Genomic DNA, 15091 nt, shown 5'->3' on the forward strand with positions numbered 1-15091 from the left:
TGATTTTAAAAAAATTCTCTTCTGATTTTTTTCATTTTGCTTGAAATTTTTATTTTCTTTTAAAAAATTCTGTGATGAAAGTTTATAAGTTTGTAACTGTACCTCACGGTGATTCACAATTTAAAAAAAATTAAAAAATAAAAAAAATTCTGTGAATAAATAGCAGTACTCCTACATCATAAAAAAATAAAATAAAAAAATAATAAATTCTGTGAATTGAATCCAGGACTTCCTGTGTGCAAGGCACATGCTCCATGCTCTACCACTGAGTCATGTTTTTGGTCCTGTGTTTAACTGGAAGTAATTTCATTGTCATGTTTTTCTTTACTATAGCTTTTTTCTTCACTATAGTTTTTTCCTCTTAACTATAGGTTGTTTTTTTTTTTTGAGATTGCTGCATTCATTCCACTGTATACTACTACTTGCTGCAATCCACTGGTCAACTTAAGAGAGTACCTCTACTTACATCCCTTTGCTGTTCCCTCTGTAATTGTTTTAAATCTGTTCTCTATATAATTTAGAGTTAGTTGGTATTTTAATTCCTCACATTAGTTGGTATTTTAATTTCTGCTTCAGTCATACATTGTGTAGAAAACTTGAGAGGGAAAGCCTAGTTACCTGTGGTTTTTGCTGACTATATTCTTGTTTCCTTTCTAGTGATTTATATTTCTTTTTATCATTTTTTTCCCTCCTAGAGAATTCCTTTTAGTTATTTACATTAGGGTTGGTCTGTTAGCAAATTCTCTTACTTTCCCTTCCACATCTGAGGATATTTTGATTTTCTTTTGATTCTTGAAGCATATTTTCACTTGGTAAAGGTGTCTGGGCACCACTTGTTTTCTTTCAGCATCTGGGAAGTATCCTGTCACTTCCCTTTGGCCTCCATGGTTTTGACAGGAAGTCTACTTCTTGCATTTAATTTTCTCCCATAAGCCATCTCTTTTCCTTTGCCTGCTTTCATGAGTTTTTCTTTGTCGTTAGTATTCAGAAGTTTAATTATGGTGCATCGGTATGAATTACTTTGGCTTATCCTTTGGAATTCACATAGCTTTTTGAATCTATAGGTGACTGCTCTTGCCAACTTAGGGGGGTTTCCACCCATTCTTTGAGTACCCTTTCTCTTCTGCCCTTTCAGCTTCTCACATATAGAACTCGTAGAAAAAATTTTAGGTTTCCCCTTATCATCCCGTAGGTCCCATGATTCAGCTTTTCTCCTGTTATTTATTTTTCAATATATTTTCTATCTTGTCTGATTGGGGAACTTTCTTAGTAATATTGTCTTTTCACTGCTTCTTTCTTGATTTCCATGATTTTTCTGTTGAACTCACCCATTGAGCTCTTAATTTCAGGTTGTGTTTTTTTTTTTTTTCCATTTTAGAATTTCCTTTTGTTGTTGTTTTTGAAGTAGAATTATTTTGTTTAGAAAGTATAAGAGGGTTTACCGGGGCTAGAGCGATAGCACAGCGGGGAAGGCATTTGCCTTGCACGCGGCTGACCCGGGTTCGATCTCCCCAGCATCCCATATGGTCCCCCAAGCACCGCCAGGAGTAATTCCTGAGTGCAGAACCAGGAGTAACCCCTGAGCATCGCTGGGTGTGACCCAAAAAGAAAAAAAAAAAAGAGGGTTGGAGCTAGAGTGATAGCACAGCAGGTAGGGCGTTTGCCTTGCACATGGCCGACCCGGGTTCGATTCCCAGCATCCCATATGGTCCCCCAAGCACCGCCAGGAGTAATTCCTGAGTGCAGAACCAGGAGTAACCCCTGAGCATCGCTGGGTGTGACCCAAAAAGCAAAAAAAAAAAAAAGGCTTTACCATAAAGTCAGAGAGGGACCTCACACACCCCATGGTGGTTTGTGAACAGTTCCAAAGTAGATGGCCTCCGTGGGGCTCTTGTATCTTCTGTTTCTGTGCCGAGGCTTGCTGCGTTTTCATTTATTCGAGGCAGGTTTCTCATTCCTGTTGGAGCATGTGAACCATGGCTGCTTTAAAGTCTCTGGTAATTCCGACACATGTGTCACATGGGTTTGGCTTCTGTCCTTGTTCATCCCGTCTCAGCTTTCCTCCCAGTTCTGTTCTGTACTGTCACGTCGCAGATGCCTCTCACCCTCCTCCTGGAGGGCCCCCACCTGTTCCTTTAGGTGGAGGCCAAAGCCCGAGTTTCCCCTTGTGCTGGCTTCCTTCAGCTCAGAGGCAGGAGGTACTTTGTTACTGCCCAGTGGGACCCGGCTCACAGGCCCACGCTAATCCCACGTCCTGGCACTGATCAGGCCAGGAGTGGTGGGGCTCCTTTTAGGGTCTACTGTGCTCTTGGCCAGTGTGGTAGCCAGTGTGGTAGCCATCTAGTTTGGAGCCCAAGATGGGCCTGAGTTCTGTCCCCGCACAGACAGACAGACGGTCATCTCAAGGGAACGCTCTGGTCCAGGCTCACTCTGAGTTACTTCCCTTCCCACCAAATCCAGTTTCCCTCCAGAGACTGCAGTTCTGGCCTGCCTGGGGAGAGCTCTGGGCTGAAGAAGACCTCAGGGACTTAGAATAGTGTTGTTCCTCTTACTACCAGGTCTCTGGATCATTGTCCACCTTTCAGAGTCTCTTCTACACAGTGGTGAGGGTTTTACTGGCGCTTAGGAGGGATCAGGCTGGTGCGCCTACCCCATCTGCCAGGAAGCAGAACTGGGGCCTGCCCAGGCTCTGCCGCTGCTCAGCAGCTACAGCAGATACCTGCTTCTCCAGCCCAGCACAGCCCTCAGAGCTTTCTGGCACACGCCCTGAGCCAGCTGCTTTTGTTCCTGGAGTTAGCTTATCCTGGGAACCTGAGGAAGAGAACGCCTTGGGGCCGTCCGAGGAGGATTGCGGCCTTCCAAACTTCCTGTGTGCCTCTCTTCCTGTGGGGGGTACGGTTCTGTGGGTGCAGCTCTGTGGGGCATTTCTGCACTTGGTCGGTCTGAGAAGCAGTGGTTAAAGCAGCCCCACTTCTTGTGTGCCTGCACGGTGAGTGCAGGTTGTCCCAAACAGGACCCCGAGCGCTGTCAGGAAGGGCTCCTTGGATGCAGGCATATGTTAGGGGCACTGAGGAGAGTTGGTGGGAATGCAGGTGAGAAGATGGGGACAGTATGTCCTGGACAGGCGGAGCTGCTGCAGCAGGCCTGCAGAGTAGGCAGCAAGGAGGGCAGAAGGCACATGGGCCATGGGTTGTCCCTCGGGGTGGCTCTGCAGCCCAGATGTTCTTTCTCAGTGTTGTATGTTGGAGTTGAAGCAGTGCAGTAGCATGGCTGCTGTTTGCCATCACTTTGCTTCTCACTGACCCCAAACATGCAAACAAATGAGCTTTGTACAAATGTACCTACCTTCCTTTGTTTCCGCTCTTCCCATCCCTTGCCAAGAGTGACCCCCCCACCTAGACCCTGAGCACTGCTAGGTGTGACCCAAAACAAAACAAAAATTATATCCATAGAGTCCTCCCCTGCTGCCCACCTGTGTGCGTGACCCACTTTCCATTCGCTCCCTTGATAGTAGTGCAAGGTCGCTGGTAGGTAACTTCTTTCTCCCAGTGACCTTGCAGCTGTTCAGGGGTCGTCTGAAGGTTCTTGTCATCCCAGTGTGGGTGCCAGAGCAGTACTTTCAGTCACCCTCTGCTCTGCTCCCCCTTCTCCTGTCCGGCATGTTTCAGCTCCTTCCTGCAAGACAGCGGACAGGGCCATTGCCCTGTGACATTATTGTCCCTGTCTCTTTGAAGGAATTTTCCCAAATCTGGCTGGGGCAGAGTCACCTGAAACACAGGAGTCTTCGGCTCACCCAAGATGCTTGTGTTCTCAGGTCTGAAGAGTGGTGCATCTCCTGTACATTTCCCTGGAGTGAGCGCCTGAGAAGCAGTCTCTCAGCTTCGCTTCCTTGCAGCATGAGGAAGACTTTGGAAAATGATTTTCTTTTTGAGCTTTTTGACATACTCAGTGATACTTGGAGCCCTCCCTGGTATGGTGCTGGGGAGCCATGAAAGAATGGGGATTGAGCCCTGGGCTTCTGCTTACAAAGCAGGCGTTCCACCCCTCTGCGCCATCTCTGGCTCTGCTCAAGTTTTTTTTTTTTATTTTATTTTATAAATAAATTTTATTTTATAATAATGTATAAACTATTTATATTTTTTATTGCAAATCACAGAATCTTTATTAAAAAAATCAATTTTTAAAAAAGCCCATGTCTCTTGCATCCAACACATATGCTTTACCTTTGAATCGTGTTCCTTCCCTTGACATTATTATTTTTTTTTTAATTTTTAAATTTATTTATTTTTAATTAGAGAATCACCGTGAGGGTACAGTTACAGATTTATACACTTTTGTGCTTATACTTCCCTCATACAAAGTTCGGGAACCCATCCCTTCACCAGTGCCCATTCTCCACCACCGTAAACCCAGCGTCCCTCCCACCCTCCCCAATCCCATCTCCCCCCCACCCCACCCTGCCACTGTGGCAGGGCATTCCCTTCTGTTCTCTCTCTCTAATTAGCTGTTGTGGTTTGCAATAAAGGTGTTGAGTGGCCGCTGTGCTCAGTCTCTAGCCCTCATTCAGCCCGCAACTCCCTTCCCCCACATGGCCTTCGACTACAATGTAGTTGGTGATCGCTTCTCTGAGTTGACCTTTCCCCGGAACGTGAGACCAGCCTCGAAGCCATGGAGTCAACCTCCTGGTACTTATTTCTACAGTTCTTGGGTGTTAGTCTGCCCCTCTGCTCAAGTTTTTATTATTTAAGGCTATAGGCCTCATGCATGTAAGGCACTGAGCCACATTCTTGGCCCATGTAAGTAAATCGGAGGGGAAGAAAGGGTGGAATACATACATTTATTATTCCTAACGTAAGAAACATCATTTTGAGGCACTGATGTGCAGTACTAGTTTTCAGTGTGCACAACATTCTAGCTCCGCACACTTCGCCAGTGGAGCCCACCTCACGCTCAGAGTCCCATCCTGCCCACCCTAGCCCCTCAGGAAACTCAGCTCTTTAGATTAGTTCTCACTGTCCTGTTGCCATCATTACCAGTTATTCCCTTCCTGTGTTTCTTCATAGCCGGTATATAAGCAGTTTCATTCTGTACCTGTTCCTCTCCTGACTGAAGTTTTTCAGCATGATAACCTCCAGTTCCATTCACATAGTGGCAGATTGCATGATTTCGTCTCTTCCTATCAACATGCAGTATTCCATTGTGTGTATGTTCCATAGTTTCTTTTTCCAGTCATTTGTTCTTGGACACTTGGGTTGTTTCCAGATTTGGGCTATCGTGAAGAGTACTGCAGTGAACATAGGAGTGCAAAAATCTTTTTGGAATAGTGTTTTGGGGGCTCTTGGGGTAGATGCCAAGAAACGAATTGCTGGGCATCATATGGAAGCTGAATTCTTAATTTTTTGAGAGGAGTTTGTGTTGTTTTCCAAAGAGTTTTGACAAGTCAGACCTGTCACCAACAGAGGATGAAAGTTCCTTTCTCTCAGTATCTTTGCCAGCACAGATAGCTATGATTCTTTTTGATATGTGCCATTTTCACTGTGTGAGGTGGTATCTCTTGGTTATTTTGGTTTTCAACAAAAAATGATGGAGAACACTTTTTCCATGCCTACTGGCTATCTGTAAGTCTTCTTTATGGAAGTGTCTATTTCATCTCTTCTTCACATTTTTTGAGGTGCGGTTGTTTGTTCAAAAGTGCTTTATGTATCTTGATATAAACCTTTTTCAGATGAGTGATGGGCAGGTATGGTGGTAATTTGTAAACAGCTTTATTGAAAGTTCGTATACTGTATAATTGATGATACTTAATATCCCAGAGTCCTATAACCGTTACCACTCTCAGTTTGGAACATTTCACTAGCCCAGAATTAATGCATTCTTTGAGCTGTCAGCTGCATTACCCATCTTTGTTCTTCCAAGCCCCGTGCCACCACTGTCTGGCTTTCTGTCACACTGATCTGCTTTGGCAGACACTTTTGCTGGCGTGTGCCTGCTTCTCTTCCTGGAGCATTTGTTTCTTGTCCTTTGCCTCTATCCAGCCCACCTTCCCACCTTGCAAGATGGCCTGTCCCCCAGAAAGGGGCTCTCTGGGTGATCTGTGCAAGGTCATACTCAGTCGAGATGATGCTGGCAGCTAGCTCCCTGCGGTGCGGCACCCAGGCGCCGAGGATCGAGGGAGTGCACTCGTGCCGATGTAGGCTGGGGGATATGGCTGAATGCTCCAGGAAGCACGCACCAGTCTCCGGCTGCCTCTTGTAGGGACATTCAGGTAGATGTAGCTGAGAATGTGAAATTGTTCCAGAGCCACCTGTAGACAGACTGGGAGGGTACTGTACTGTACTGTACTGGCTTCTGCGAAACGTGGAGATGTGGCTTGTGGTCTGCCCTCTTGACTTTGTAGGTTGGGGAACTGCAAGCCAGGAGGCAAAGTGGGGAAGTCCCTTGGCCCAGGGTACACCCAGGGACTTGTTGACCACTTCATCCCGTGTGTGCTGACTTTGAGGGGGCACAGCCCCCTAAGTGGAGCACAGAGAGAGGCTGCGTGTCCTTGCCTCCCTGGGGGATGGCTGGGCAATACTGGTGTTTGCTGAGAAAACAGACCTCCGTTCTGTTAGCTTCTGCGTTCCCGGGCACACTTTCATCACAAATACCCTAGGGACCTTCTCTTCCTTCTATTTCTTGGTTTCTTGCTAGCTCCGGACCCCCTGCCAGATGCCCCATCCCCTCAGTTCATGTTCCTGAAGGAGTCCATGCTTTCCCAGGGGCCTGGGGGTCTCTGCAGAAGGCAGTTCAAGAGCATGTTCTTAACGCACCCGACTCGGACCTCTGGCAAGTGACTTTCCCTGAGTCACAGATTCCATGGCTGTGAAATGAGGTTTTGTGATGGGGGCCTCCCAATCTGGAGAGTACTGAATAAAATGTATGTTAAGGGGTCCTAAAGGCTTAGCCAGCGATCAGTCTACCTGGATTTTCTGCATTTGGAGCATTTCTGCTCTCCAAAGGGTAGTGGATAAATTGGCCTTGCTTGTACCTTTTCAAGCTTTTCCTTGCCACTTGGGTGTAACTGAACAGGGATAGTGAAAAGGGTGGAGCCAGAATGTCCAGGTGTTTTAAACTCTTGTTGAGCAACTGCTCCAAGGTTTGATGTCTTTGTTGTTTGTTTTGTTTTGTTTTGGGACCTTACCTAGTGGTGCTTAGGGGACACTGTGTGTGGCCAGGGATTAAACTGGGGCTGATTACATGCTAGGCAAGCACCTTAGCCCTGTAATACCTCTTCAGTCACTAGGGTTTTGTATTCTGGGGCCTAGGTTTGGACCTTGGTACCACTTAGTTCCCAAGTACTAGCAGGAGCAATCTCAAGGAAAGAACTGGGTGGGTCCCCAAACAGGTAAAACAAAAAGCTGACATTTATTAAGCATTAGTAGGGCAGATAACTATGCTTAGTGTTTCCTTTTTCTTTTTATTTTTTTAAATTAGTGACTGGGGTGGGGAGCAGTGGAATAGAGTTAATACGGTTTTTGGTTTTGGTTTTTGTTGTTGTTTGGGGCCACACCTGATGGCTCTCAGGGCTTGCTCCTGGCTCTGCACTCAGTATTCACTCCTGGTGGTGCTTAGGGGACCTTATGGGTGCTGGGGTTTAAAGTTGGGGTCAGGTGTGAGCAAGACGAGTACCCTACCCACTGTGCTATCTTTCTAGCCCTGGTTTTTGTTTTGTTTAAATATTGTATCAGGGACTGAGGTGACAGCAGTCACTATTCTATTTAGCCTCTATTATACCTTCTTATTCTATGGATTTACCTATTCTGGAGTTTTTGTCCCATAATATATATTCTTTTTTGATGACTTTCACTTTGCATGTCTTTAGAGGTCATTCATGTTTTAGCATGCTTTATCTATTTAATTTTTAAATTTTTTTAATTATTTTTGTGTTTTGTGTTACACACAGTGGTACTCAGGGATTCTTTCTGGCTCTGAACTCAGGAATCACTTCTGGCAGTGCTCAGGGGACTATATAGGATGCTGGGGATCAATCTTAGGTCAGCTGTATGCAAGGCAAATGCCCTATCCGCTGAACTATCACTCCAGTCCCTTAGCATGTTTTAATACTATATGCCTTTGACTGTTGAGTAATATTTCATTGTGTGGGCAGACCATTTTATTTTTCCATCTGTTGATCAGCATTGGTGTTCTTTTCTTGGTGACCATGTGTAGTGCTGCCATGAAAACTTGTGGAAAGATTTTTTGTTTGAGGACCTATTTCCTTGGGTATATACCTAGCATTAGGCTTCCGGGTCATGGGCGTGCTTTAACTTCCTGCAGAGCTGCTGTCCGCCTGCCATGGCCATACCTTTTGCACACTTGTGCTCTTATGTTCTACTTGCACCGTCTCATCAGTCCTCACACAAACTTCATGGAGTGTTTGTTCATATAATCATATCTATCCCCACGACCTTTCACATGAGAGATTTGAAGCTTAAAAAGGGTTTTGGCCCCAAGGTCACAGCTAGTAAGTACCACCCTGACTCTGCTCAGCATAGGGCCTTTTGCTCGTTTGGTTTGGGTTTCTGTGCCACACGCAGTGAGACCCAGGATACTAATGGCTTGGTGGTTGTTGGGGTTTTTTTGTTGTTGTTGTTAATTTAATTTAATTTATTTTTTATTCTTTAATTTTTTTCTGGCTTTATTATTTTTTTAAAGAAATATTTTATTGAATCACCGTGAAAAAAAAGAAAGAAAAAAATACAAAGCTTTCAGGTTTAAGTCACAGTCAAATACTGATTAAACCCCTATCCCTTCACCAGTGCACCTGTTCCACCACCAAGAACCCCAATACACCCCCCTCCCACCCCACCCCCATCTAAGTAGCTAATGATATTCCATTTATTCTCTATATACTTTGAGTACATTCCATATTTCCATACAGAACTCACTATTATTGATTGGAAATTTTCCTCAACAATCAGGCCTGCTGAATAGGCATCATCTAATAATTTCTCTTCATTGCTGAGAGTGAAGACTTTGAGTCCGCGCGGCCGCGGTTTTGGGTTTCTAATATTTTAGCTCAGTTTACAGTCAAAATGCATGGCTGCAGGAATCCGCTCTGGTGCCAAAATGGGTTAGGAGACCTCAGGATCACAGTCAGTAGGCGCAGAGGGTCTGCTTCTCGTGCCGCGGCTCCGGTTCATCTCTGGGCGGAAGGCGCGCTGGGAACGCCCCCCCTCCCAGGACCACCTACAGGCTACGTCACTAAAGAAAGTCCTACCTCTGGGTTGAGGGGTCTTAGAGGGTGGCTCTCACCACGTGGATGCTGCCGCTGCCGCCATTTTCGCTCAGAAAAATGGGGTGGAGAGGGAAAAATCCCTCCCCGGGCTGCACGAGGTTGTAGCTCAGTTCACAGTCAAAATGCATGGCTGCCAGAGTCCGCTCTGGTGCCAAAAAGGGTTAGGAGACCTCAGGATCACAGTCTTTAGGCGTGGAGGGTCTGCTTCTCGTGCTGCGGCTCCGGTTCATCTCTGGGCGGAAGGCTGGTGGTTGTTGGTTTTGCCCAGCCACACATAAAGTATCATGGGGGGGGGGGCTGAGCACTGACCCCCCGTCTCCCTGCATGCAGCCATGCTCTGTCTCCCAGGCCCTGTTTCTGCCACCAGGATAAAGGCCTTTGACTGTCATTCACATGCTCCTCCTAAACTTACATTGGCACTCTGTCGGTTATTCCGCCTCCCGCCCCACCTCTTGGTCTCCATGGCTTGATTGGGAATGTGGGGGCGCATCTGGTTCTTAGCAGTTCTCATATTCTGCAGTGTTTCAGGCTCCCTGCGGGGGGTGGGGGTCCCCATCTCCATGCCAGATGCTGGCCTTCCCATGAGCCTCCTGCCTTCCGGCACCTCCCTTGAAGACGAAGCCTGTGACCAGGCAGTGAGATGAGTGGCATGTTGTGAATGGCGATGGTGTCTTTCTCCAGCAGGCACTGTCATGACTCCACAGTGAGCCTGTTCCTCCGTGGTTCAAGGCTGCTAGTGGGTCTGGAGTGATAGCACAGCGGGTAGGGCATTTGCCTTGCACACAGCCAACCCGGGTTCGAATCCCAGCATCCCATATGGTTCCCTGAGCACCGCCAGGGGTAATTCCTGAGTGCAGAGCCAGGAGTAACCCAAAAAGCAAAAAAAAAAAAAAAAAGGCTGCTAGTGACCTGCCTCTTCTCTCATCCCTAGGCAAAGCCTATTTATGGTGGCTGGCTGCTCCTCGCACCCGATGGGACTGACTTCGACAACCCAGTGCACCGCTCTCGGGTAAGGGTATTGAAGTAATTTGGCAGGTGAGGGCAAGGGTGGGATGAGAGAACGGGACCCATCTGAAGGCCCTATGGCAGAACGGAAGGCAGAGATGGAAAGTTGAAATGATAGATCTGGGATGGCAGGTCCGTAGGAACCCCTGTTCGGCATACTCCTAGATTCCACTGGCGGGGGTGGGGGGGTCAGGGCAGAATTTGTATATTGTTAAGCCTAGCCCTCTGCAGGGTGAAATGTTGCTCTCTTGCGGGCCTAGTAGTTTTGCTGGTCAGGACTGTGAGGGAAATGTTTGCATTAGACTCCCAGTTCCTTTGATGTGAGGCAACTTCTCTTCCTCCCTTCCACCAGGGGCTTCGCCAGCAGCTCTCCCAAAGTTACGTGAAGGGTGTGGTCACTCAGAAGCGTTGCCTTTGCCCCATCTTTCCTAGCACCCCAGCCCAGGGCGGGTCCATGCTGGGCACAGAGGGCCGGGAGCAGTGAGGTGGGCAAACCAGCAGGATCCTCTGCTAGTGGTTTGTTCTGGCAAGGGTTTGAGTCTGCACCGTGCTCTAAAGCAGTCTCGTGTGGGTGCTGCTCATCCCTGACATGGTGCCAGCTCTGCGTTCCCCCTGTGTCTGCTCCCTGCTTCTTGGTCTCCACTTCCCTCCCTCTGAAGTCTACACCCTGGGGTGGGGTCTGCTGTGCCCCACAGACCTTGCATTGTGTCTGGAGTCTCGGGGGTTCTTGGGAACAGTCTCTGACTTCGGAGACAATAGGACCCTTGAAAATGTTTCTTGGAGAGCATCCAGGTGGCCTCTCCCAGGACACCCAGCAGAGGAGCGGCCTGCCCCAGTCTTCCGTGCAAGGCCATCAGAGTCTTGTTTATGCCACCAGGCGGGAGGCGGCAGGAACAACTGTGTTCCAGTGTCTCTGCTCCCAGCGAGTCCCCACCCCACCCCTTTCCTGTTTAATTTATATTTAGGTCAAACAGAATTACTATTTCCAGCTTCTGATAGGAAAAGCATTATTAATAAATGTCACTATTCTGATCTAGAGCAAAGGGACATGATATTTTAATTCCTGTGACCTGTTGCCAGTAAAAGTATGAGTTTTCTGGGCTTTTTGAAATGTTGAAAATGGGTCATAGATCCTCATGATGATCTCTGGGATTCGGGGACTGCCCAGATGCTCTCGGGGACCTTTCTCTTTGGCTCCTAGGGCCCTTGGCCCTCAGTGGATGGAGCATGGGGGAGGGGGTGATGTTTGCCAGCCGTTCACTCCCTGGACATTCCTGTGGTCTCATTCCTCTTCAGTTTTGATTTCTGTTGGCTTCTCTGGTCCATGAATTTTGGAGCCTGACTTCCTTTTCCCCGTCTCCCACTCTCCTGGATCGTGGAACAACCCCTTTTATAGTAGTTTTCCAGATTTTTTTTCAGAAGCAGGAAACCAGTGCCTGTCATTCTTGGACTGTCCCTTCTCTGGGGGGCAACTGCAAGGACTGACTGGGACGGCCTTTCTGTTTCTGGGATGCTTTCAAGTTAGGGGGCAGAAAAATAATATCTCGGTGGAAAAACACCAGGTATCTGGGGCCTCTCCCCTGGTCCAAGACTGGCCAATAAGTCACTGCTCTTCTGCCTTGACCATCTGCCTTAGAAGCATCAAGAAGCATTGGCACCTGTGTTCCTTGGGGGTAGGCTGGTTAACACCAGGCTCTCGGTGTGCGGAGACCTTACCAGGGCCCTCCTAATTGTTCCCCCTCTGCTCCGTTACAGAAATGGCAGCGACGGTTCTTCATCCTCTATGAGCATGGCCTCTTGCGCTACGCCCTGGACGAGATGGTGAGTGTCTCCACCCGCTCCCAGCCCTTGAATTTGCCACTTTGTTGTTCCGTATTCACCATCTGCGAGCACAGAAGTTGTATTCTCATGCTTGGGCATTCATTTTCATGTCTGAAATTTTTGTTACGCAGGATTTTCTTCTTCTTTTTTGATTCTTGCTTGTTTGCTTTGTAGAGGGCCTACTCCCAGCAGTGTGCGCCAGGGTATGAACTCAGGGCTTCACATGTGCCAGGCATGTGCTCTGTCCTTTGAGCCAGCCCTGGTGTCTGGCATTTTTGGAGAACTTGTAGCAGCTGGTAGACCTTTGGTCTCGGCATCTCCAGTGGTCGTGGGAGAGAGTAGGTGATAAAGGTTCAGGCTGCCAGGGCTGGACTTGGCCAGTGCTCTCCAGGTTAATGTGGAACAGGCTGTGAAGCTGCCAGGTGGCAGGGACTGGCGTGACCCTGGGTGTATGTGCACAGGTTGCATACACACCTCTGTTCCCGTGCCACAGTCCCGGGCTATCTCTTGGGTCCATTGCTGTTGCTGCTTTTGCTTGTCCTGTTTGATCTTGCCAGTTTCCTCAGAACCTATTTCAGAGGCCTCCTGGCAAGACATGACTCTTATTTGCTTTGTCACCCACTTCATTTTCTTTCTGTTCTTGAGCTGAATGAGTGTTCACTGTCTTTAGCCCAGGGGCAAACCCCCAAACCCACAAAAGTGGGATGTTCTGATTGTTTTACCCCCTCCCCACCCATTCCATCTCTCAGGAGACAAGTGTCTTCTTAGTATGGCCAAGTTCCAAGCTTTATAAAGGTTGAAGATGAAAGGTTTCAGAACTGTTACCTGGAGAGAGGGAAAGCGGTGAGAGGGAGAGAGTGAGAATGCGCACAGACATTTCAAATTGGGACTGACCCCTGGTTGCTGGGGAGACGCCTGGTGTACCCCAGGCCCCAAGTTTAATCGCCAGTACTGAATGGCCCCTGGAACACTACCAGGCATACACCTGGCAACTCCCAAGCACCTCTAGGTCTTTTCTGGTAGCCCCAGTGCACCATCAACCTGAGCAGCACCACTTCCAACAGCCAGGTACTGAGCCACCAGGCCTGCACAGTTAGGTCAGGTGGCACCAGGATGGTCTCCCAACCTCCTGAGCGCTACTGGAGATATTCCTAGGAAATGGACCTCATCCTACTCAAACTCACTTTTTGCTTCAGAGGAAAGAGCACAATTCTGGAAGTATGAACAGAGAAGACTGTTCTCTTCAAGGACCTTATACTCTGGGAACGCTGGGATTTTAAGGATGGTTATTCACATAAGTGTGTCCATTTCCACATGTGGGTCTTACATTTGTGATATGATGCTGTCTTTCTGGGGTGAATTCATAGGTATGGTACTTATGTATAGAATTAGTAGATACGAATCTTTGTTCTGTAGTGGTTACTACCTCACTAGTTCCATCTTACTTTTTCTGGTGTGCGCGCGCGCGTGTGTGTCCAATGTGGAAGGGCGATGGAGAGATTTTGCTATGGAAACCTATGTGGCCTAAAGTAGTTTAAGGTGACAGCATTAGAGATGGCCCCTAAAGGGAGGGTAGAGTTCCTTAGGAGTAGGAGCGGGGGAGTAAACTTACTTGACACTTCATTTTTTTTTCTTTTATTTTGTTTTTGGGCCACACCTGGTGATGCTCAGGGGTTACTCCTGGCTGTGCTGTGCTGTGCTCAGGAATTATTCCTGGTGGGCTTCAGGGACCATATGAGATGCTGGGGATTAAACCAGTGTGGGCCTCATGCAAGACAGGTGCCCTGCCCACTGTCCTATTGCTCTAGCCCCTGGACACTTTGTTTCTTCGGGCCGAAAGAAAGCAGACCTCGTCAGCCCCAAAGCCCCCACTCAGTGTTCTTCCTGCACGCAGTAGCCCTGAGCTGGGAGTTAAGCTCCCTCGTGCCTTGGGGTTTGTGTTCTCTTCCCTGAACCTGGTTGATGTGTGCTCTTAGGCTGCCGAAGGGGCCTCAGGAGATCCCGAGATCACATACAGTCTGGGTGAGAGACACCAAGCATCCCGGGAAACGGGCCTCCCTGCTCTTCCCTTGGAGAGTGACCATTCTGGTCAGGAAATCTTTCTTAGGCCTAACTGGAGTCCAGTCCATTCAGCTTGGCTGTACAGGCATGGAGGGTGGCTGCCGGGGACGCCTTGTGCCAGCACAAACGCAGAGCACATGCTGCACCCCAAGCCAGTCCTGAATAATTGAAGCCGATCAGCCATGAGGACTGATACCTTGCAGTCCATTTTGGTCTCCCAGCAACCTGGAGGCTGGCAGGGTATTATTTCATGGGCTGCTAGGACTGGCTGGGACAGTGCCAGGAACATGGGGGAAAGAAAAAAGCCCCAGGAAAACTTGGACCTCAGAGAGGGTGTTGGGGGGGTGCCCAGTGGAGGATGTTTGGCCATGAGCCACAGAGAGCCAAAGAACCTGACAAGGTAGGCCAGTTAGTGCCCATCTAACTGTAAAGAATGTAAAGAGGCATTGCCACTAAAAAAACACACGGCCATGGCCTTGCAGTCCTTTCAAAAGCAGCATTTCAGACTGGAGCGATAGCGCAGCGGATAGGGTGTTTGTCTTGTATGCAGCCGACCCGGGTTCGATTCCCAGCATCCCATATGGTCCCCTGAGCACCACCAGTAGCAATTCCTGAGTACATGAGCCAGGAGTAACCCCTGTGCATTGCCAGGTGTGACCCAAAAAGAATGAAAAAAAAAAAAGCATTTCAGATTAGTGAGGGTCTCCCCCTGAGGTATCAGGCAGACCCCAAGGAAGCAGTGGGAGGCTAGCCGGGAGGTCATCGCTGGGGGTCATGGCTGCGGGGCTTGCCGTAGGACTTCTTGCGGGGACTGGAGAGGCATCAGTGCTCATCGTTGTATTGGTTTATTTTTATGGGGTGGGGTGGGGGGATGCAGCAAACTTAGGGCCTCTACACATGAAAGGCCAGTGCCTACTGCTGAGCGGG

General features: G+C 48.3%; 1 protein-coding gene across 6 annotated transcripts in view; it reads left to right on the top strand.

Moving 5' to 3' along the window:
• MPRIP (myosin phosphatase Rho interacting protein) overlaps positions 1 to 15091 on the top strand; it is a 133232-nt gene that overhangs the window by 30857 nt on the left and 87284 nt on the right. For all 6 annotated transcript variants that reach the window (XM_055135107.1, XM_055135110.1, XM_055135108.1 and 3 more), the window contains exons 2-3: positions 10209 to 10286; positions 12038 to 12103. In XM_055135107.1, the coding sequence (XP_054991082.1) occupies positions 10209 to 10286; positions 12038 to 12103 (144 nt within the window). The remainder of the gene's footprint in view (positions 1 to 10208; positions 10287 to 12037; positions 12104 to 15091) is intronic.

The sequence above is a fragment of the Sorex araneus genome, chromosome 4 (genome assembly GCF_027595985.1).
Source record: "Sorex araneus isolate mSorAra2 chromosome 4, mSorAra2.pri, whole genome shotgun sequence".
NCBI classification, from domain to species: Eukaryota; Metazoa; Chordata; class Mammalia; order Eulipotyphla; family Soricidae; genus Sorex; species Sorex araneus.